This window comes from Castor canadensis, chromosome 11, assembly GCF_047511655.1.
Source record: "Castor canadensis chromosome 11, mCasCan1.hap1v2, whole genome shotgun sequence".
Classification (NCBI taxonomy): Eukaryota; Metazoa; Chordata; class Mammalia; order Rodentia; family Castoridae; genus Castor; species Castor canadensis.
The window spans coordinates 58,550,642-58,574,166 of NC_133396.1; the positions used below are offsets into that span (position 1 = coordinate 58,550,642).

A 23,525-nucleotide genomic window follows, 5' to 3' on the forward strand; every position below is an offset into this window, starting at 1 on the left:
CTTTCCTTTACTTCTTTAACTATGGTTTCCTTTAGTTCTCTGACCATGTCTGTGATGGCTACTTGGAAATCTATTTCTGATCAATGTAACACTTAGTCTCTTTCATAGTCAGTACAGCAGCCTCCCTTATTCACAGCATCACTTTCTGCAGTTTCAGTAATTGTAGTAAACTCAATCTGAAATTAATAAAAGGAAACTTTCAGAAAAATTCATTCATGAGTTTTAAATTAGGTACCATTCAAGTAGCATAATGAAATTTTATAGTGCTCTGCTCTCCCTGGATACGAATTATCCCTTTGTCTAGTGTATCCACCCTGTATATGTTACCCACTTAGTAGCTGTCATGGATATCACTTCAATCCTTGCAGTATCACAGGTAACCTTAGATAGTTGCATAACTCTATGTCACCATGCCTGTCATTTACACTACTTCACCTTATCATGCAAGTGTCACACATCATTACAAAAAAGGTGAATGTGGTACAATATATTTTAAGAGAAAGAGATTAAAGTCACATAACCTTTATTATAGTATAATATTATAATTCCTCTATTTTGTCATTATTGTTAATAGCATACTGCACTTCATTTATAAATTGAAATGTTATGTGCTGATGTGGGGTGTTATGGGCCAGTGTCAAGGGTTCTTGTCCTCACAGGCCAGAGAACTGGCTTGTGAGGGAGCTGAATGGTGAGCCAAAGCTGGTACACAAACTAGGATTTATTAGAGAGAAAGGAAAGACTACAGCCAGAGCAGTGCAGAGGAAACCAGTGGCTTCCTGCTCAGGTGAAGGCTGGGGTTTTTATGGGCACTTTAACTCTGGGTTTGGGTAGGGGTTAGGTGGGTTCTTTCCATTGGCTGTGGATTCATGGCCTCTCTTAAATGAGCTGGCCTCTTTACCCCTTATTGGACAGGGGGGAGGACAACCTTGAAAGCATTTTGTTTATCAGCCCCATGGCAGACTTATGAGGCCCTGTATCTCCTCCTCAGGGTGCAGGAATGCAGATTTATGAGCTCCTCAGAGTGCAGAGCTCACAGTGCTCTCCATGGGGAACGGGATACTCACTCATCTGTCCTGTAGGTTCCCAGACCCAACAAAACTTTATCATATGTATAAGAAAAAAACACATAATATACAGAAAGAAAGTTTGATAATATCTGAACTTATTCATCCACTAGAGGTCATGCATCATAATCCGTACAGATAACAAGAGACTGCTATATATGTAGTCTGCTTACTCCCCTGCCCCCCCCAGTTAATGGGCCATATTTTCCTGTTTTTTCTCATATCTCATAATTTTTTGTGGGAAACTAGATATTTTAGATGATTTATTGTAGCAACTCTGAGTATGGGTCTTCCTGATCGGGGACTCTTTTCATTATTTTCTTATTTATTTGTTTAGTGATTGGCTGGATTATTTTAGCGAGTCTATCTCTTTCCATTGCTGTGGTCCTGAGGTGAGGCAGAACATCACTGTGGCAGAAGCATGGTCTGAAGTGGTTTGGTTGGAAGTGTCACCCATGTCAAGGGCTTGGTAACTAGCTGGTTGTACTTTTGAGAAGTGATTGGATTGTAAAGGTTCTATCTGGCTGGAGGAAGTAGGCCACTGAGGCCACAGCTTTGAAGGATGTATCTTGTCCCTGACCTCTCCTTTCTGTCTCTGCTTCCTGGCTTCCATGAGGTGAGCACCTTCTTCTCCTACATGCTCCCACCACCATTATGTTTTGCCTCACCTCAGGGCCATAGCAGTGAATCCAGACAACCATGTACTGAAACCTCTGAAACTGTGAGCCAAAATAAACCTTTCCTCTTTTAGGTTGTTTATCTCAGGTATTTTCTCACGGTGACGGAAGCTAACACATCTTCTACCATGTTCAGTCTCTGATGTTCCTTAGGGAGACGCAGTTTGGGTGAGCCTCCAGTCACCCAGGATGACAATAGTTTGAGTAGGGCTCTCTTTCCATGATACCACCTAGCTGTTTAGTTCTATTCAATGCCAATTGATAGCGCTAATGTGCCCTTGGTCAGAAAGTGCTCTCCAAATGAATCCAACCAAATTCTGACTCCTTTAAAGGAATAGTTTTTATGGTCAGTGCTTCACTTGGGCTCAGACACCAGAGGCCTCCTCCTTGATATATCAAGTCTCTGTTCTCTCCCTGCAAGCTAGCAGCACACCTGGAGTTTAGCTTCCTCTCAGCTGTCTTTCACCATTACCTCCACTCTCCCCAAGAGTACCTCTAGCCTTGAATTTCTTCACTCTGTTGCAAAAAGAAGTCAGTTCCTTGGATAGCGATTGGGAGTTACGGTTATGTGACCTGTTTCTTCACCAGGTAAAAACCTGGGCCAAGGCTCTGGAGCTGTGAGTGGGAACAATGGCAAGCTTCTCTTAGACACCCTCTTTCTAGGAGTTGAGCACTTAGACAGGGGCACAAAGCTGGTCTGCTCAGATTTATCTTCCTGGTGGAAACCATTGCCTTGTGAGCAGGCCAAGAGTGATGGGAACCCCAGTATTCTCAGCACAGGGGATATCCAAGGTAGAGCTTGGGTGAGGCGTGGGTGGGAAAAAGAAGCCCCACCTCTCAACTGCACTCACCTGGGGCTCAGCCTCAGCAATAAGTAGATGGGGGAAGGCTGAGAAATGCTAATGTCCAGCTCCCCCTTGGAAGAAGGCGATCTGGCTAGGAGCTGGGGCAAGAAGGGAGGTCTCTGTTTGGCTCCAGCAGTTGAATGGAGTCTCAGCCTCACTGAACTGGGAAGCAGGAAGGAGATGCAATCTTGGTTTACATAGCACAGACTCTCACCTTTCTTAACAAAATTTCAAGAGCATTGCTGCATAATTGTTTCTACATTTGTGTTTGCATTTGTGACCATTTTCAAGGCTTCAAATTGTCTCTAAGTTTTCGCCAGTTTTACTGGGGAGTGGTGTGTTGTGCCCCTCAGGCTGCCATGCCAGAAGTCATTTGTTGGCCTCTTTCCTCTCCAAACTTTACCCAATACTGGTGAAGGAGAGAGTAGCCATGGATGGTCATGCTAGGGCCAGATCTTGCTCAGAACAAACACCGAGCACAGACTCTGTAGCTTGGTAAATGGCTAAGAAGATTAGAGAGCCTGCTGTGATTTTCATACAGTTTGAGTGTGTCCCCCAAAGGTTCATGAGCTGGAAACCATGTCCCTAGTATGGCACTTTTAAGAGGTAGCATAACCTTTAGTAGGGCCTAGTTTGAGGTGATTATTGTCATGGGGTGCCACCCACAGAAGGATTAATGCTGGTGTTAAAGGGTGAGTTAGCTCTCAAAACAGCAGATTGTTACAAAGCAAGGTTTCCCACAAACCTGGGCCCTTCTGCACCCTGCCATTTTCCTTTCTGCCTTTTCACCATGTGATGTTTTTGGGTCTGGGAAGCTAAAGGACAGATGAATAAGTATCCCATTCCCCATGGAGAGCACTGTGAGCCCTGCACCCTGAGGAGCTCATAAATCTGCATTCCTGCACCCTGAGGAGGAGATACAGGGTCTCATAAGTCTGCCACAAGGCTGATAAACAGAATGCTCTCAAGGTTGTTCTCCCCAATAAGGGGCAAACAGACCAGCTCATCTAAGACAGCCTGTGAACCCATGGCCAATGGAAAGAATCCACCTCACCCTTACCCAAACCCAGAGTTAAAGCATCCATAAAAAGCCCCAGCCTTCACCTGAGCAGGGAGCCACCGGTTTCTGGGCTCTGCTGCACTGCTCTAGCTGTAGCCTTTCCTTTCTCCCTAATAAATCCTACTTTGTGTACCAGCCTTGGCTCACAAGTCAGTCAGCTGCCTCATGGGCCAGTTCTCTGGCCTGTGAAGGTAAGGACCCTTGACACCGGCCATGACATTGTACACTGGCAACAACAATGCAGTCAAGGGGCCCTCACTAGAGGTCAAACCAATGGAGATCACCCAGTATTGGACTTTCAGCCTCCAAAACTATGAGTCAAACATTAGAAACTGTTGTCTTTATAAAGCACTTAATGATAGGTAACAAATAGACATAAGCAGTGGCTGTAAGAGGGATAAATTCCAGGGTCTGTCACAGAAAAACAAAAACATTAACCAAACTCCACAGGTGTCCAGTCTCTGTTAAGATCAAAGTAGCAGAGGCCATGGCTACCACAGGATGCTTTTAAATCCATCACTCACCTAAAGCTTACTCCTTTCTTTACTCAGGAGTAAGTGGCACAAATAACCACAGAGGTTAACGTCTTGACCATAAAACTGATCCCAGGGACTTCACTTTCTCTGTGAAGAGGTGTTACTGGTTGTTCATATTTTCCAGCTTATAAACCAAATTTGAAAAAGTCCTTTAGCTTCAACAATTTTTGGGTGATTTTCTATGGTCTATTACTATACCAGGGAGAACAGAAAAAATGCACTTGGTACATCCTCCAGAGCTACAAACTTCATTCTGAGAGAATGATGTGAACATGTTCTCTTAATCATTTGTCAACAAATGGGCAGCAATGGTTTGTACAGCAAACCAACTTTGTCGAAACCATGAGATGGAATTCTACTTAGCATCTTCTTTTTTGAAGGAAAGCAGTTATGAATTCTAAAATGCCCTACATTTATTTTGTACTCCCTATCTTTTGTCAAGTGTCTTAGTACTTTCCCTGGGATATTTTCATTCCCTTCACTTCATCCTATTCACTGAAAAGTTTTAAGTGCTAAAGACTGAACCATAAAAAGAGTAAGCTGTACCCTATGCATCAGATGGACTGGAGCTGGGGATTTCACACAGATAATATCTTTAATTTAGCAAGACAAAGATCCAGCCCTGTAAGCTTCATCCTAGGGCAGCACTAACCTTTCTGGTAACACCTAGACTCCAGTTATTTATTATAGCAACTGAAAACAGACTAAGACAAAGCCACATAATACATGATGGCATTAAATGCTCGAAATGTGGGTGTGAAGTACCTCACTGTCCAGTCCCTTTTTGAGATCCACCCTAACACAGTATGCTGTGTATTAGACACTGGGTCATACTTATAATAGACTACAGCAGATAGGTTCTCTAGGACTCCAGGAAGGGAGATTGGAAAAGATCATGTACAAGGGCATTGGTAACACATAAGCTGTTTCTACTCAGGTGTTTTTAACACTCCTTTTTCTTTTTTTGTCTTTTCTTTTTGGTGCTAGGGTTCGAACCCAGGGCCTTGTGCACGCTAGGCAAGCACTCTGCCACTGTGCTACACCCCACCCACTGTTTAAAGCTCTTTTGCTCTTGCTGGGCCCGTGGTTTATGTGAAGAAAATACATTTCAAATTTCAACTAGAGCTAGTGCAATTATTCTGGAGACTAAACTTAAAAAATCTACTAAATTTTTTAAAATATAAATTTCCTTTTTCTTAAAAACATCCTTACATGAATTTAACAATCGGACAGACCTCAAAAATTCAGCAATATTCATGTATAAGGATATCCCCATTGAAAAATGTTGGGTAATAGTAAAAAGCAGGACACAACAAAAGCCTTTTGATGGGGAGCTGGTAGATAAAAGTGTGTGCAGCCACACAGTCGAATTCTGTACAGAAATTTAAAGAATAAGGTGGAACTAGCTCATGAAAAGGAATGCAGTGCATGCTGTTATAGAATGGTCTTCTGTTTCTATCAGAAAACAAGATGGAGAACAGAGCTGTATGATCCCTTCTGTGTAAATTTTAAAAATACTTAAGTGGATGTATATGTATTGGATATTGGTTTTTTTTCTGGAAGAAATCATAAGAATCTATGTGTTAAGGTTACTTGTGGTAAGAGACTATGTGGTGAGAAAGAGGATTTCAAATTTTATTGATCCTACTAGTTTCTCTAGATATGGTTAGGGTGCTATAATCCTAGGTATATATTACTTTTTTTCCCTCTTTTTCCTCTCCACACCCTCCCTCTCCTTTTCTCTCTTTCCTCCTCCTCCTCCTCCTCTTCTTCTTCTTCTCCCTCTCCCCCAAACAACCAGGACCTTGTGCATGGTGAGCTGGCACCCTACCACTGAGCCACGCCCCAGCCCCTATATCACTTTTTCTTTAAAATGCCAACAGAGATTTGGAGGCCACTTTTAGTGTTCCTTGTTCTTGTCTGTACTAATTTTAAGTGAAATGTCATAAAAGCAAGTTTATGGAATGCAAGTGTATGTTTTCAAAGCATAGACTTATGAAGCAAAATTCAATTTCCTCATCACTTAGTGTCACATGTATCTCATGGTCCTGTGTGCCTCTGAGTGTGGGAGGAGCTCTCTGTCATGGATGTCCAGGCAGAAGAGCATCTGGTGCCTGAGGGACTGCACTCCAGTTGCCCGGGGAGCAGCGGCATCTGCATCCCCTGGGAACTCATTGGAAATGCAGAATCTCAGGTCTACAGAGTCAGAATCTGCATCATCCAGGTTTCTGGATGACTTGGGAGTGTGCTCAAGTCTGAAGAGCCCTGGACTAGTTCTGAGTTTTCATCCCTGGTTGCCCACTGGGATCATCATGGATGTGGAATACCAAACAAGTGAGGTGGGCCCTGCATGGGAGGTTCCAACGTGCCGTCAGGGCTGAAAGTCCTGGATAACAGTCAGTATTTCCTTCTTCCATGCCTTCGCATGCTCCTCTATCACTCCCATATGGGGATTTCTAGGTTCCAGTCACATGCTTTCCCCCATATCACCTGCTTTAATCCCTACAATCCCATAACCTTGTACTTGGAATACTCATTTTATGGATATGGAAATAGAACCCCTACATCTGGGAAGTGGCAGAGGACAGGCTCAAACCCAGGCTTGCCTAACTTCTGTTTTCTTAATTCTATTAGAATAGTCTTTTGCTTTCCTTGACTCTCTCACTGAAATGTGACTTGTTGAGACTTTTGTTAGAATTCTTTCTTAATCTCTGGTGCCCCATTCAATACAGGGCTCAATAAATACTGAAGATTATCGCGTGCACCACAAGCTCATCAGATGCACACGACAAGGCTGGTGAGTAAGAGTTATGAGGACATGCAGCCCAGAAACCTGGAGCTGGATGACACAGGTGGTCTTTCCTCTATCTCAGGATGGTGCTACGAGTTCGGCTGGTGCTGACTTGTGTTTTATCTGGAAGCCTGACCACACACCGCCATCATTCAGACTTTTCACCATATCATACCTCAAAGGCTACGCTTCTCATGTATATCCCCTATATATCAGAACAACTCAGGCCATGCTTCTGTGTTCTCCATACGCATCATCAGAGAAGCAAGCAACAGACTGAGGATGGAGGTAAAGAGAACCCTTGGGTTCCCTCCAGACCATTTACAGCCTCCCTTCCAGCTATGAGTTCCAGCTCTGTCCAATCAGCAGGTGTTTCACACACGCATCTGCAGGCACTGTACCTGTAAGGCAGCTATGAGCTTGATCCCCTAGTGCCATGCTGCAACCCAAATCCCCAGCTCTACCTTGCTTTCCATCAGAGCTCTTCAGCTTACCTGAACATGTACCTTGTACCCTCACCCAGGTCCCACGAAAACCCAAGAGACGTCAGTGAGTTACTCTGATGTTTATTTTAATGCATCTTAGTCCACACAGATGGTATGAAATCAGAAAAAGCAAAGCAAAAATAAACTCAGGAGTCTTAGCATCAGAAGGGCACCGTATATACATCTACAGTTGGTGGCCAATACAAATCATCGCCAGACAGTCCTTGGAGGCACAGAACACTCTAGACCCAGCCAAGCCTGGGAACTCACAGTCCCAAGGGTCTAGACACTTGTCCTGATGCTTTGACCGCAAGAAAAATACGGAGTGATGAAGGCTTTAAGATTAATTCATTACAGTAACAATAGCAGCCTAGCTAGGTACAAAAGCAGTTATAAACCATTTATATGACACAGAATTATGCAGGTCTCCATTCTACTTTAGGTCATAAAATTGTTAATTGAATTTCCAGTGAGTCGTTTAGATGATTAGTGATCATAAGGAATGGTAAATCCATAGCACCATTTCAGATTTGTTGTTTCTGATTTCTCATTTCGACGTGTGACCCAGATACTCCACCTCCAAGGGCATGTGTTCTAAAGCCACAGCCATGTTTTTGCTGAGGGCTCCAGTCAGGGTGTTTTGTCCGTGCGTGCTTAAGGCTCCGCTCGGAGAGTCAGGCAGTGAATGTTTCCATGTCAGGCTTTTGACCACTTGGGGTCTGTCCCCACACTTAGGTTTCACTATGAGGTGGAGTGGGAGGGAGGTATCTTTTTTCAGACGAATGGGAAGGGGCTGGTTGGAGTTATTTTATTTCTGGGCAAAACAAAAGATTGAAAAACAAAACAAAAATACCGAGCCCGATTATACGGTTAGGTTGTAAAAGTTCCTTAGCTACTTCTTTACGGTTCAACCCGAGGCTGATGGTCAACATAAAAAGCAAACAATACTATGTACATGTATGTAAAAAGTGTTATAAATAGGTTTTATAAACCATAGATATTATATACATCTTCAATCAACAGAGACCCCCCCCCAACTGCTTTCAGTTTGGTTTGGCTTGAGTTTGGGTGTTTTGGCTAGCTCTTGTTGTTGCTGTTTTTTGTTGGTTTCTCTCCTCTCTCCCTGCGTACGCTCAGAGCCTAAGACTGATGGTCCAAGGCACCTCATTCGCGTTTCCGTAAGATCACGTAAATGACACCGCTGAGAAGGGCCAAGGGGAAGGCCACCCAGGCCAAGATGTAGGTGAAGCCGTAGGAGTAGTCAGTGTTGAGATGCCAGCCAGAGTGCCTGACGGTGTAGATGGCAGCCCCGCTCATCACGCACAGACCTGGGGGTGGGGGAGAGTTCACAGCTTGATTATATGGCCAGCATGTAAGCTTCCTTCTTTATGGTTCAACGTGACATGAATGGCCAACATAAAAACCAAGCAATGCTAAGTACATCTCTGTAAAAAGGGCAGTCATTACATACATCTTCAGTCCACAGTGACACCCCCAAAGGCCTCTCCACAGACCCCCTCCTCCTCTCACTGACAACACTGGGCAGGGATGTTTCTAGCTCTGGAAAGAGTCTGCTTCTAGGCTCAAGACTGAGAGGAGGCAGCTGGGAAAGATGAGAACAAGGAAAACAAGCTGCCCTCCACTTCCAATCTTGGCCATGACCACAGCCTCTGAGGGTCCTCAGCACATTTTCTCCTCCATTTCTCTTTCTTTCATTGTCATTAATCTCTAGGTCACATGAGGTGGCCAGTGAGTACTCAGGCTTCAAGGTAAGCCTACCTATCCCTTTCCAAAAGTGGAAGTGTGTGGAAACCTCTGAACCATTCTATTGATGGTCAGTAGCATGATCCATAACCAACAGAGGTGAAATGAAATTGCATCATTATTGGAGACAGAGTTTGGCAAAGGCTTTAGGCTCTGTGCAGACCACCACGGCCGTTAGCAGTGTTGCACCACGAAATCCAGCAAGCAACGGATGCTACAGGCACTGCTGGTCAGACGAAGGACTGTAAGAAGGGGATAGGTGACATGAGGAGGAAATTGGGGAGTAAGAAGACAATGCAGGCGTGAAGTGAAGTTGCAGAGGAAAGACCAGATCTACTCCATTTGGGACCCCAAGGTTAGGCCTGAAGCCCAAAACAGATAAAATGGCACCACTACATAGGTAGGTCCGGCCACCCCTCCATGGCCCACCAATGCTGCCCTGTGGTGTGAGAAGTAGAAAGGCCTCTACCTCAGGCCCTGTGCAGCAGCCAAGCTCAAGTTCAACAGCCCATGCCCACATGAGCATTGGCATCCCTCTGCAGGGAGGGGTCCAGTGACATCAGAAGCACATCCTGGAGCTACACAAAGCCTGTCTGTTCCCTCCTGAAAACAGGGTCTTTGAGAAACTCTGAGAGACTCTATTATAAATCCACAGGCCGTGTGGGATTTATGTGGTTCCAGAACTCCCAATGCCGGGACCACCTACATCTAACCTCACTGCTATTTGGGCTGCTATCACCCTGGACACTGCAACTTTGTTTGACAAAGTGCAGAAGTGGGACTATGTCACACTAACCGTCCTGATAACATTGTGCTCTGCAACTCAGAAGAGAGCACTCCCACTTGCCTGGGAGTTGAGGAACTCTGTTGAGAAAGCTGCAAAATGATCTTGGAACTTCAGTGGGACGGGATCCAGGATCTGTTGCTACCTACAGAAAGTGCAGAGGGCAGCAACCACGTCTGGGTTGTAGGAAACTATGGCTGGTGTATGGCTGTTTGGATCTGCTGGGACACACTTGATCTGCCTTGAGGCCCAGGATATTCATGCTCCCTGGCTGACCCCTCCAAAGTGCTCATTCTCATCTTCAAGGAAAATTGAGGGCTGGGGTGGAGAATAGCTCAGAGGTAGTTCACTTGCCCAGCATACTCAAGGACCTGGGTTTGATTCCAGCACTAAAAAACACTAGGAAACAAGCTGGGTATGGGGTGCACACCTGCACTCTCAGCTCTCAGAAGGCAGAGGCAGGAGGATCTGAATTTGAGTTCAACCTACGCAACACAGCAAGACCCTGTCTCAAAGCAAAACAAAAAATTGAAGCTGTCTCTTGAGCTGCGTTTGACCTATCTACAAATGGCAGGGTCCTAAGGAGGAGAGCGAGTCCATGGGATACAGCACAGATGACAGAGGGCAAGAAGGACAGCCCAACCCCACATGTAGCAGGGTTTCTCCATGAGGTAGCTAACCAGCCACACTGGCATGGCAACATAAAAGTGTGGAGAATTCAGGCCACAGGAGCAGGTACCTGTCTCAGGATGGCTAGGTCTACAACATCCCCCAAACAGTCTCAAAAGCCCTTTGGAAGAGAAGGTCTCAAGGCCCTTTAAACTGACAGCAAACTCAGCTAGGTGACCTGAGCCCAGGGCCTTTAGAAGGGAGCCATCCATGAGGCCAAAGGCAGAGGAAGCAACAGAAGGAATGCTCTGTGCTTCCTTTTCATCTCCATTCCCTTGGGTTTAATAAACAAGCAATGAGTACCTACTGTATTCAGGCACTGTCCTAAATGCAGAGCGCATGAGAGAAGTGAGACAAGCCCCTACCTTTTAGGGTGTCCGTGGATACTTTGGGTGCAGTCTGATATGATATAGAGGGAGAGAAAAAAGTGCACCAGATATAATGAGAGCTCAAACAGGCACTGAGTCCACACTGGGGTGCTGGAGAATCCTCCAGCAGGAGGAGATGGTGATCCACAAGCAGGAAGGAAGGTAAACCCAGGAAGAAGGAGGGGCAGGGATGAGGCTAAGAAGACTGAAAGCACAAGGAGGAACGTATCCACGATGAGTAAGCCTAGAAAGAGCCACTCAGGGTCAGGAAAGACAGGGTCTGGGTGACATGTTGAGGAGGCTGTGATGGGAAGCCTTGGGGGACCCTGAGCACAGGAGATATGTGAGACTCTTTTTAGAAAGATCACTTCAGCAATTGTGAAGAAAAATGGATTAAGGAGCGGGGACGAAGCAGGGGGCCAGAAGGTGCCCAAGGAGACGTTTGTATAGCAGCAATGGTGTTAGTGAGCAGAGAGAAAGGAATTGACATGGTGCCCATGGAGGATGCCACACGACAGCGGCACTCAGCAGTGGCAGGGTCTGGGGTGAGGAAGAGAGGAGAGTGGGGCAGGACCACCTGATGCGTGATGCGTGAACACAGGTAGCTGGGAACACAAAGAAGTCTTGGAAGCCAAGGGAGGGAATGCGAGTTCAAGCATGGAGAGTCACCAGTATAGAAAGGAGAGAGTGATCCAGAGAATTAAAGACTTTCCAGTGTACCTTGGTGGCCCTGGCTGAAGCATTTTCATTTGAAAGGTGGCAGCAGAAGCCAGAATGAGATTGGCTAAAAGGGTCTGGCGAGAACACCAGGATGGCTGGTTGGTGGGAGATCCCCAGGGCCATGAGATAGGGCAGGAGGAAACTGGAAGACTTTTCATCCTGAGAGGCTGGGCTCTACATCTCACCTAACTGGAGGCCTCTCTGTGATCCTGTTTCCATCTCCAGGATCCAAATGACCATCACTGCCCAGAGAGCTACCAACAGCGCTACAAGGATGGCCAGGGAAACATCTAGAATGACTCATTCTTGAGCAGGGCTTCTAAATGTGATATCTGGTTTAGATCATCTTTGACTCACTCAGAACAGAGAGGATCATGGTGCTTTCCTTAACCAACCCCCAAATTCTTTCATTCTAAATGCCCTACGTCTATTAATAATCCGTCCAAAACAAAAGAAATGAAACACAGGAAAGGAGAGGCTCACAGGACTCTCCTGCCACTATCTTTTCTGTTCTCTTCAATTATAGCAACTTCACATTTGACCTGAGTTGGATTCTGCCACGGAAACATAATTACCCACTCACCCAGTGGGTGACTGTAGCCTTCTATGTGCCCTGCATGGAGCTAGCTGCTGGTTTATAAGAACCCAAACCAATCAAAACGTCTGACTCCTTCTTTCTAGGTCTGTATCTGCATGACTTTCTGGATGTTTTCCCGTCTTGTTAATCCAGCCCATCAGAGTGAAGGATGACTGCTCTCTGGGAATGACTGGGCTCCAGGTCCTAAAACTAGGAATGAGTCCAAAATCCCAGGCATAGGACCAGGATGCTCCTCCTCTAAGAAGGGGACTTAGCAGTCATGAATGGAGTTAGCCATTCTATGGAGAATGTCCTGGAAGACCTCACAGTGAGATCAGGGCAGCTTAATGGCTGCACCAACAATCCTAGGTGCCTCAGGGTCACCAGGGAGCAGCCCCACCCTGAGCTATTAAATGGAGCACCCCGGGGTGGGGCCTAAGCATGGGCTTTAAAAAAAATTTCCCCAGCTGATTGTGATGGACAGCTAAGGTTGAAAAGCAGTGAACCAGAGGGAGGTGCCTTTTGCCATCCTTTCAGGGAACTATCCACCCAATGTGTGAACAAGAAAGCCAGTGGTGTAGTATGAACTTGAGAAGTGATGATATGGCAAAAGAGGAAGACCTCTAACCACACTGAGCTGTGATGCAGAGGAAGCAGAGACAATTCTTAAACCTACAGTCACCCCTTAGAGCCCCACTTGCCTGTCACCTGCCTTTCCTGCAAGCTCACCTGGATGATGCATAAAGACCCCAGTGGGCTCTTGAAAGCAAGCTGTGCAGATGGCCCAGCCTGTGACACCTCCTGGGAAAGAAACTCAGTAGAGATTCTGGTAGCTTCCATTAAAAATGCTTCAGGTCTTTGACCAGGTATCTGCCTTGCATGGAACCAAGCTATCATTGAAGCACATGCTTAGATTTTGTACCTCATGACCATGGGGCTACTTTCTCCTTCCTTCTTCCCTCCCTCCCTTTTCCATTTCCCCTTTTCAATTCCTCTCTTTCTCGCTCCTTCCTCCCTTCCTTCTTCTTCTTCACCCTCCATCTTTCTTCACCTCCTCCTCTTTTTCCTCCTCTCCCCCATCCCCCAATTTCTTTCTCAATTATTTCAGTTTTTCTGATTTCTTCCTTGATGTTAAGTGGCTGCTTCCCAGGTTTTTCCCAATTCTCACCTCCAACCACCCTCTTCTTATTTTCTCTCTAGTTTCTACCATCTTAACAGGCTATGTGCTGGGGACCAACATGACAAGGTTAATTTAGAAATGTCCCATGCTAAAGGAATCCAGAAGTCTCTAAGTCAAGTCCCTAATTCTTACTTCTCGATTTTAGTAGGAAGACCCAACAGCAACTTCAAATGAAACTGTAGAAATCAGGTTCCCAGGAGACCACTCTTCAATCGTTCTGCCTGGGGTCAACAGCTAAACACGGAATATTCTTAGCAGTAGAAGTTACAACTGCTATTTTACATCAACATTTCTGGATCTCAATAACTTCCTGTTTAAATATGGACTGCTCAACTGACAAACTGGTAACTGAAAATGAGGTCTCGTGAGCGATAAGCAGCTAGATTTGAAGGGGGTAAAGGAGAAATGAACCACGTGCTTTTAAATTCAGAAGTATTTATGGCAGAGTTCTAAAATGTTTGCCTTGAGTTCAGAGGAGACTCAAATGGTGAAACAAATCTGAATTAGTAAACAGACTTTGAATGTTCAGAAAATCTCCATACTTAAGAGTGTGTCTTGCTGAATCAAAATTCTTTAACACACAATATAGTTACATGTGTGAACAAACAGTTCTTATATATGCACTTTTTTTATTTTTACCTAAAACGATATTGTTTTAAAAGACATTTTAAATAAGCTGGGTGTGGTAGTTTTTGCCTACAATCCCAGCTACTCAGAAGGCAGAGATAGGAAGATCATGGTCTGAAGCCAGCCTGAGCAAAAGTGAGAGAACCTATATGAAAAACAAACTAAAAACAAAGGCACTGGGGGCATAACTCAAGTAGTAGAGCACTTGCTTACCTCCTGAGCACAGAGCAGTGGTACAGCACCATGGGCCTTCTGACAACTAACAGGACAACTAACAGGACTAAACACCCTTTAGCTATACAGAGCTGGTACCAGGAACATGGCACAGTACCCAGATATATTCTGGTACATATGGAGTCTATGATCTGTGAACTTGTACTACAGAATCCACTACTCTGTCTCTTTCTTCTCTCCAATCCCTACGGACGCCACCAATGGAAGGTAAGAGTCAAGGCATCAAGATGCTGTCAGAATCTAGAGACAAAGGTTGGAAGATGCCTCCGTCTGTAACAGAAGCTTCTAGGGCTTCCCACGCTGTCTGTGAATGACCTAGTGAAGACAGTATAGAGAAGAGATGAAGGAGGCCTCTTGTGTGTTTGCATGTATTGTCCTGGTTACATATTTGGAAATGACAGCATGTTACACAAAGGGACCAAAATGAAGACACCAGAAGATACGACAGTACATCAAAGCCCAGTGGACTCTAAGGACTGGAGAAAGGAGGGTGAGAATTTATCCATGTGAGTTTGTCACTACCTAATGGGAGAAGTTACATACCCCAGGAAAAGCCTGCCAACACTCAGCAGATAGGGGCCATTTCTTCCAGAAAACACAGATGGTTTTGTGGGGCATAACTAATCTATAGGAAACAGCCCTCAATATCGGCCTGGGCCCACAGATATCTTTAGTATTTACCACGGGTGATGTCTCCAGACTGGAGCTTCATTCCAGGTGGACTGGCCTGTTGAGGACCTTCCTTCCAGTGCCCCAAGACTCTTTCATTCATACCTCATTCCATTGACAAGAGGGTAGCTTTCAAGTTCAAAGATATACGTGAGTGTACACAGACACACACAGACACAGACACACACACACAGAGAGCCTGTACTTTATGAAAAGTATCCAGTGGTAAGACTCACAAAGACCCATCATTCTAGGCCATGTCCTGTGATACATCCAACCCTCCATGTGGACTTCAGCATCCATAACTTACCAGCAAGAATTTGGAAGAATCCAGTGATGTAAAACCGGCCTCCCTTGGTGAGGGTGAAGAGCTGGCAGAAGAATGCGAACAGGGACACGACACTGAAGATGACGGACAGGATCATGGTGGCCTGGACAGACTGCAGCCATTCTGAGGGTAAAGACACTTAGTTAGTTTGTAGAAAGAAAAGGCTGAGGACAAAAGGTGTGCTTTATATGAAGAAGGAAATCCATTTGCTTGGTGGGCTCTATTTTTGGTCAATCTTAATCAGACCTTTAGCCTCAGCACAAAGCAGTTTGAGCTCAGTTAAGATTATGGCTTATACACCCTCAACTTGGTTGAATCCCCAACCTTCCATCAAATCTCCAAGCTTCCAACTGAAATTCAGGCCAGGAAGAGTGTTCCCATTTGCTGAGAACTAAAATTTCAGGAGAAGTGGGAGAGAAGGTAACAGCCTGAGTTCAGCACAACAGGGTGTTCCCAGGGTGTCCACCTAACTGGGCTGTACTTGGCCTTGACACCCTGGGCAGGCACTGGCAGACCCCACTCTTGCTGAGGACGAACAACTAGAGGAGAAGGGATTGTATCTTTTCAGCTCAGTAACTGGCTGGTGTGCAAGCCTTCAAATGCACAAATCAGCTGGGAGGTGGTTCACACCTATAATCTCAGCACTGGGAGGCAGAAGCAGGAGGAGGAGGATCACAAGTTCAAGGCCAGCCTGTGCTACATACTGAGACTTGTCTCAAAAAAGAAACAAACAAACAAAAAATGATCGTATCAATGCTTAGCACAACATTAAAAATCTGGATGGTTTATAGACGCTAAGCATCCCTAACCCTAAAGTCCAATGTGCAAAATGCTCAAAATCTGAAATTTTTGAAAGAATATGATGCAATAGAAAGCTTCCCACCACAGAAAATTGCTTCATGCATTTTATAAAATTACCCTCAGGTCATATGTATAAGGTATATATAAACTATAAATGACTTCAACTTGGGTCTCATCCCCAAGATATTTCATTATGCATAGGCAAATGCTCCAAAATCTGAAAAAGAAAATCCTAAATCTGAAATGTTTCTGGCCTCAAGCATTTCTGACAAGGGACACTCAACTTGCAATTAATAATTAATTAAGATAAACCTGTTTGGGGTTGCAAGTGGCTCAGGGTGGAATTTTCAGGATTTTAGGTTAATGGTGATTAGAGTTTCACCTAAGATTTTTTTCCACACTCAAAACTGGAAGCATTTCGGAGTTGGAAGAAACCTGAGAGATCAACAATCCAGCTCCTTTGTACTGAAGAGAAATTTCCAGACACATTCTGATGAGCCAGATCTGGGAGGCGTGGTCTAGTGCTCTTTCCACTATCACAACATGTGACAATTACAGAAGGAAATGACATCAATGGGTGGCATTAAATGTTTCTCTTTACCCAGCATTGGGTTCCTCTAGAGGCACCCTCTGCAGTTAAGCTAATGTTGCCATGATATAATTTAAAAAATATTATCTAGCTCTCTGGCAGATACAGCTGAAAACACAAAGAAATCTGAGCTCCGATCTGAAATTACAATAGAGTGATTCATTCAGGCTGGGTGTGTCCTTCAGTGTGCACTGTCACAAGGCAAAGCTGGTGCAGACAAGATCCTGGATGTCTCTCCTATTCTAAGACATTCGTCTTCATCACTGTCTCCACTATCATTATGTCATAAACTACTTGCTGGATCTAACATACAGAGAAAGCTTAAGATCTTTGAATGTTAAATTTATTCAAATAGGAAAAGTACCTTATCGCTAACCTAAATTCTTCTTGAAATTTCTTTCACCAAGACAACTAGACTCATGCCACTACAACTGAGAGAGCTTTCCCCAAGTCATTTCTTAAATCAGACCAGAATTGGGGATCAAGGAAGTTTTTATTCAATGAACATTTGTTGAATGCCTACTGTCTTAAGCCAAGTCCTCTGGTGGGCTCTGGGGATACAAAGATGAAGAAGGTGATTTTCAAACAGAAACACAAAAAGTAAAATATATGAATTAAAGTTAAAATAGTAAGTTCAGTTATGTCATCAATTATATTATATGTGAAATGGGCTCAAGTTACCCACTATAACATATGGACTATTACCTTGCATTAAATTATTCTAGCTATATTCTGACAAAAGAGCTATACCTAAATAAATAGCAGTCGAAAATGAAACCATTTCAAACAGAAGCCTCAGGCAAATATTGACAAAAAGAAAGCAGGTAAGGTAATAATAGCATCTAATAAAAACAGAATTTAAAATGAAAAAACAAAAGGAGCCAAAAGGAACTCTTTTGTAGAGGAAAGATTCAGTTTACTCAAAGACTGTATAAACAACTGTCATAAAGCTCTCTGCATATAACCACAGTCCCAGAAAAAAAGCATAAAGCAAAACAAAATCAAAGTATGAGAAGAAATTGGTAGAGCCACAATTGAAGTGGAAGACTTTAGCGTCATACTTCAGAACAGGTAAACCAGAAATCAAAACTAAGGATCTATATTATTCATACAACAGGGTTAGCAAATTCAACCCATATAGAAAATTTGGGGCCAAATGACAAACCCATATGGGACAGTCTTACAAACTGACTGTGTTATTAGGCAACAAAACATCTCAGGTCTCAAAGAAAGCAGAAATGATACAGACACAATGCAAAATTAAAAGCAATCAGATATTAGAGACTAAAAACAAACTACCTGGGCATGGTGGTTCACACCTGTAAGCCCAGCTTCTGGGGGGGCAGAGACAAGAGGATTGCAGTCCGAGGCCAGTCCAGGCAGAGACCCTATCTAAAAACAAAAACTGAAAGCAAAGAGGGCTGGCAACCACTAGCTTGAGTGATAGAGCACTTGCCCAGCAAGTGTGAGGCTCTCAGTTCAAACCCCAATACCACCAAAAATTTTAAATAGCCAAAATAAATTTGGAAATTCAAAGTGTTCCAGATAATCCTTTGGAAAAAGAAATCAAGATGAAAATACAAAGTCCTTTAGAAAGGAGTGATACTGAGAGTACTCTACGTTGGCTGTGGCCAACGCGGTTCTCAGAGGAGGATATGTGCCCTTATACACACGGACCACAGAATGACAGAGGAAGAATAAACTGAATTTTCAACACAAAAAGCTAGAAAAAGAATAAGGAAATCACCCCCAAATTAACTGACTTAATACAAATGGAAATAATATGACAACATACCTTTAATTTAAAATATCTGGTTCTATGGGAGGGAAAGCAACACCAATGGCGCAAGCCTGCATTCCTAGCTACTCAGGAGGCAGAGATCAGGAAGATTATGGTTTGAGGTCAGCCTGGGCAAAAAGTTTGTGAGACTGCATCCCAAGCAAAGCACAAACAGGAAGATCGTGATCCACGTTGGCCCAGGCAATAAACACGAGACTCTATCTCAAAAATATCCAGTGCCAAAAAGAGCGAGGGTATGGTTGAATCAGCAGCAAGCTCAATACCCTGAGTTCAAACCCTACTACTGCAAAAAAAAAAACCCCAAAAACTAGGTAGACAATTTTTATTAAAGATCATAGAAAAAATGCGAAAGGAGGAGAAGCATACTATGCTCCTGGATAGAAACAAAATTGTAAAGATGCCAATTTCATCAAAAAATGTACAAATTTAATCTTATTCTAATTAATACCCCAATTGGAACTTGAAAAAGTCGTTCAGAAATTCCTCTAAAAGAAAATGAGCAATGATAGCCAAGAATTTTGAACCAAACACAATAACAGCAAAGAAAAACCCAACAGCAACAATAAAAACCAAATGAAAGAAAAACAAGCAAAACTGATAAGGCAGCACATCACCTACCAGATAGCAAACCTATATCTATGTTGTGTCATATCATATGCTAATATCGCTATAATATATAATTATTAGGGGAATCAAAATATTTTATTTGTAGATATACAGAGCTTATATTATAAAGTTTCAGCAATTTGAACAATGTGGTATTAACTGTGAAAAACATAAAAGTGAGACAGAATCAAGACTTTGAAGAGATACATAGAAATTTAGTACATAATGAAGACAGCCTATGAATCGATAAAGAAAAACACCACAGATAATAAGTGGTGTCAGCTATCCAATTGGTAGAATATAAAGTTAGATCTCAAGCTCCAACATGAAATTCCAGAGGAAGCAAAGTGCTAAATGTAAAGTTAAAAATCCGTGTAGATATATGATGCACAAAGGAAAACTATGAAAAGCCAGGAAACATTAAAAGGTGCTCAACCTCGTTCTTAACCAGGGAAGTGCCTGTGAAAGGAATGAAGAATGGGACACCAATTTTCACCCATCAAATTGTCAAGACTCAAAAAACTGGTAATATTAGCAGAGTTCCCACAGATACTGTTCATAGGAATAATAATAACACTATAAGCCTTCTGTAACTAGAACATCTTTGAATTTTTAAATACTTATAACCCAATAAGTGCAAGAATGCAATCACTGTATCGTGGACTACACACGTGAACAGACGCTCAAAATGAAACAAGCAGGATGTGATGTTCACTGCAGTGTCATTCCCATCAGGGAAAATAAATCGGGGTATATCTCGACAGTGGAGTATTTTGCAGCCCTTAAAAAAATCATGCATTAGAAAATTAGTAGGTTTTGAAGGATCTCAAGGCAACAAAAAGAGTAAGGTGTACACAGCATGATGTCATTAGGTAAACACTCCAAAAAAACCCCAATACAGGTGTGAGCATATAGCTGCATGCATATGTTAATACAGAAAAGAAACTAAGACATGTCAAACTGACAGCCATGGAGACTCCCAAAGAACTGGGGTTGAAATGAAAGACAGTTTGGTCAAGAAAGCCTTTTACTTGCTCTATGTCCTTTGATTTATTTTTAATAAAGAGAATACACTGAACCGTCCATGTGGCTGTGGGCTTCACATCCATGAATTCAACTAAACACAGATTGAAAATATTTGGGCAAGAAATGGTGTCTATATTGAACATGTACATACTATTTTTGGTCATTATTCCTGAAACTATAAGAGTATAAGAACTATTTAGTAGTATTTACATTGTATCAGACATTATAAGTAATCTTGAGAGTATTTCAAGTACACAGGAGGACATGTATATGCTGTATGCAATTGCTATGTATTCATATTTTAAGTAAGGGACTTGAGCATCTGAGGCTTTTAGCATGGAGGGACAGAAATCAATTCCTCCACATACACACAAGGGACAACTGAACTATTTGAAGACTTGAAGTCAGTTTAAAAGATTACAAGGCAAAAGAAAACATGGTGGACAATATTAATAAGAGTTAGACTTGTAAAACTCAAAGAACTGCAGGACTCCTGAGCAGAGTTGGACTCCACATGAGCATAGAAAAGTGACCTCTATTTTCATCAAATGGTGTCCATCAGAAGCCACATCCGGGCAGTGAGGGCAAAACAAAACCCATGAGGAAGCAGCCTCCATTCCAGCCCCAAGCTCCATTCCAGGCTTGCTGAAGATTCAACAGCCCTTGTTGCACAAAGAGAAGCCTGAAGTACCCTAAGGCAATCACTGAGCTCATATGACATTGCTCCCCAGCCAGCAGGGCTCATCAGAATTGGAACAGAAAGGTGACCAGGACAGCCATAACAGAGAGTAGTTACCACAGACGCTGGGAAGAACAGGTGCAGGATTTTGTATGAGAACGGGCTCTCAGACAAGGATGTGCAAAGCTTCACTCTGCCCCCCAGCAGCCAAGAGGCTGCTCAGTTACAACAGCCTGGTTCTAACAGCTCTATGGCCCAGTTCTGCTGACCACCTGCTTAATTTCCCACTTTCCTCTTTAGGGCCTTGAACTCCTCTTCTCTACCTTGAGGCAGTGACATATCTCATAGGGTTGTAACAATCAAACAAGAGTTGCTATAAAAGCTACCTAGCATGCATGAGAAACCTGGGGTAGGTCCTCACATTGCCAAAAAAAAAAAAAAAAAACTGCAAATAACCTCACTTACACAAGGCTGATGTGAGGGACAGAGGAAACAAACATTTACATTTACAGACTGTTTGGTGGTTCTGTTTCTGGGGATCTCTATCCAGGTCACTGTTATAATGGGGACCACAGTGTTCACATAGACCAGATTATTTGTGCTCTCACCAGAGTTCCAAAAAGCATTTTGTAACAAGTATGATATCAATTCAGATCTACTATCCTACACAGGGATATGCTGAAGAGTCAAGAGTGAATATCTGTAGAGAATGCAAACACTCTGTAAGGATTGAGGTGGCAAATATCCAATAAAACCTTATTTACAAAATCAAGTGGTAGGCTACATTTGATCCACAGGCTAGAATGTGCCAACCTTTGCAAGTCAGATGTACAGAAAATAATTTTTAGAGTGGAGAGAACCAGGGGGCAAGGGAGAAGGCTGAGGATTTACAAATCTGTGTTATACACACCGAGCACAGTGCAGGGCCCATATGTATTCCAAGTGGTCACCCTGTGGACTTCTACCCAAGCACAAGTGGCATGATACTCTGCTCCCCACAAATCACAGAGTCCGTGTTGAGCAGCTCCTCTCATGTTCCAGGTCTCACTCAGTGCCTGGCACAGGGCAGATGCATGACAAGTATTTGTGGCATTCCCAGTGACAGTGTCCTAAGCCAATCCCTAACCAGTGCTGGGCACTGGAATAGAAAACCCCCAAAGCTCACTGCAGACCTGCTGTTCTAAGGAGACTGTCAGCTCCTGGGGCTGCTGTCAGCTCCTTGGGCCTGCTTTCCCAAGTGGGCTGTGGCAAGCAGGCCCAGGCTCCCCGCCGGCAGAAAAGGAGAAGTCAGAGCTGCAGAATGACTTAAAGTCCCTTCAAGGTCAGATTCCTGCCCAGGGGCAACTGAGCAGTGAAGGAAATACATCTGCCCCCTCAGCTGTATTCTTAGCCCAAGGCCTACAGTCCAGTGGGTTAAGGGCTCAGAAAGCACAAACAGTTCATCTGCATCTTTCTTACCAGCATGGAGTCAACCTTCCTCTCTGTTCTGACCTCTAGTCTCCGCTGGGCAATTTGTAAGTTTTCGTGACTCAAGGAAACAGGTTGAATTAAAAATGAAAGGAAGGATGGTTACGAGATAAAACATAAATTGGGGAGGCCATGAGGAAGAAGGGCATCAGAGGGGTGCAAAGTCAACAGCTAACACCTCCCATTTGCAAAGTGCCATGCTGTCTGCAAAACTGCATGACCTCCTCACCAAGACCAGGACTCCCACCCCCAAACCTTTCAGCCCACTGCCATCACACAAAATCGCCATTTTCCTTATTTCTTTTTGGTATGAATGTCATTCCAGAAATAGCTGAATTTCTGAAAGGCCTCCACCCTGAACAATGAGGCCTTTGCTCACAGGCTTCGCCCACCAGCTAAGCATACCCGGAGTGGGTGTGGGTCCTGCCCCAGGACTTCCACTTCTTCCCTAAGCAAGTCAGATAGTAGTTTTGAAATGGGGTTCAGGTCTCAAGCTAATTTTGCCTATGACCCATGTAGAAAGCAAATCAGATGGAAAAGCTGGCTGTGATCAGAAAGCTCACCAGGACGTGAAGACCACGTGGGAGGCTCTGTCAACAGGTCATCATGGGGGTATTTTAGCTACAGCAAGCCTACGGCTGGGGACCAATGAATACACACTGCTTAGTGGAGGGAGAAAACCTTCCTGTCAGGCATTCCAGCTAAACTAATATAAGTGAAGCATCCCTAATCCAAAAGTCCAAATTCTGTAACACTCCAAAATCTGAAACCTTTTGAGCATCAATATGATAACCCAAGTAGAAAATTCTATACTTGACCAAAATGCAGGTGCACTAAAAATACTGTATAAAACGACCACAGGGTATGTAATAAGGTTCATATGAAATATAAGATTATCTCATTATGTATATGCAAACATTCCACAACCCAAAAAATCCCAGACCTGAAGCACTTCTGGTTCCAAGCATTTTGGATAAAAGATACTCAGTCTGTACCATCATTCAGTTAATCCACATTCCTCTTCTGCTCACCAGTTCTTGAACTTGCCAAGGAAGTACCATGCCACCGCTGAAGTATGTGAGGTTATCTGAAAATAAGAAGCTGTCTGTCTTTTATACCCTTATTGTAAAACTGTAGAAACAGGAGGACCCAGGCAGACTGTGCTTCTCAAAGAA

General features: G+C 43.7%; 1 protein-coding gene across 2 annotated transcripts in view; it reads right to left on the reverse strand.

The window, feature by feature from the left end:
* Positions 1-7,526: 7,526 nt before the first annotated feature.
* The window catches only part of Pmp22 (peripheral myelin protein 22), a 30,028-nt gene continuing 14,029 nt past the window's right edge, over positions 7,527-23,525 (reverse strand). For both annotated transcript variants that reach the window (XM_020186614.2, XM_020186613.2), the window contains exons 4-5: positions 15,364-15,504; positions 7,527-8,789 (exon numbers count right to left, since the gene is read on the reverse strand). In XM_020186614.2, the coding sequence (XP_020042203.1) occupies positions 8,626-8,789; positions 15,364-15,504 (305 nt within the window). In that variant the 3' untranslated portion in view covers positions 7,527-8,625. The remainder of the gene's footprint in view (positions 8,790-15,363; positions 15,505-23,525) is intronic.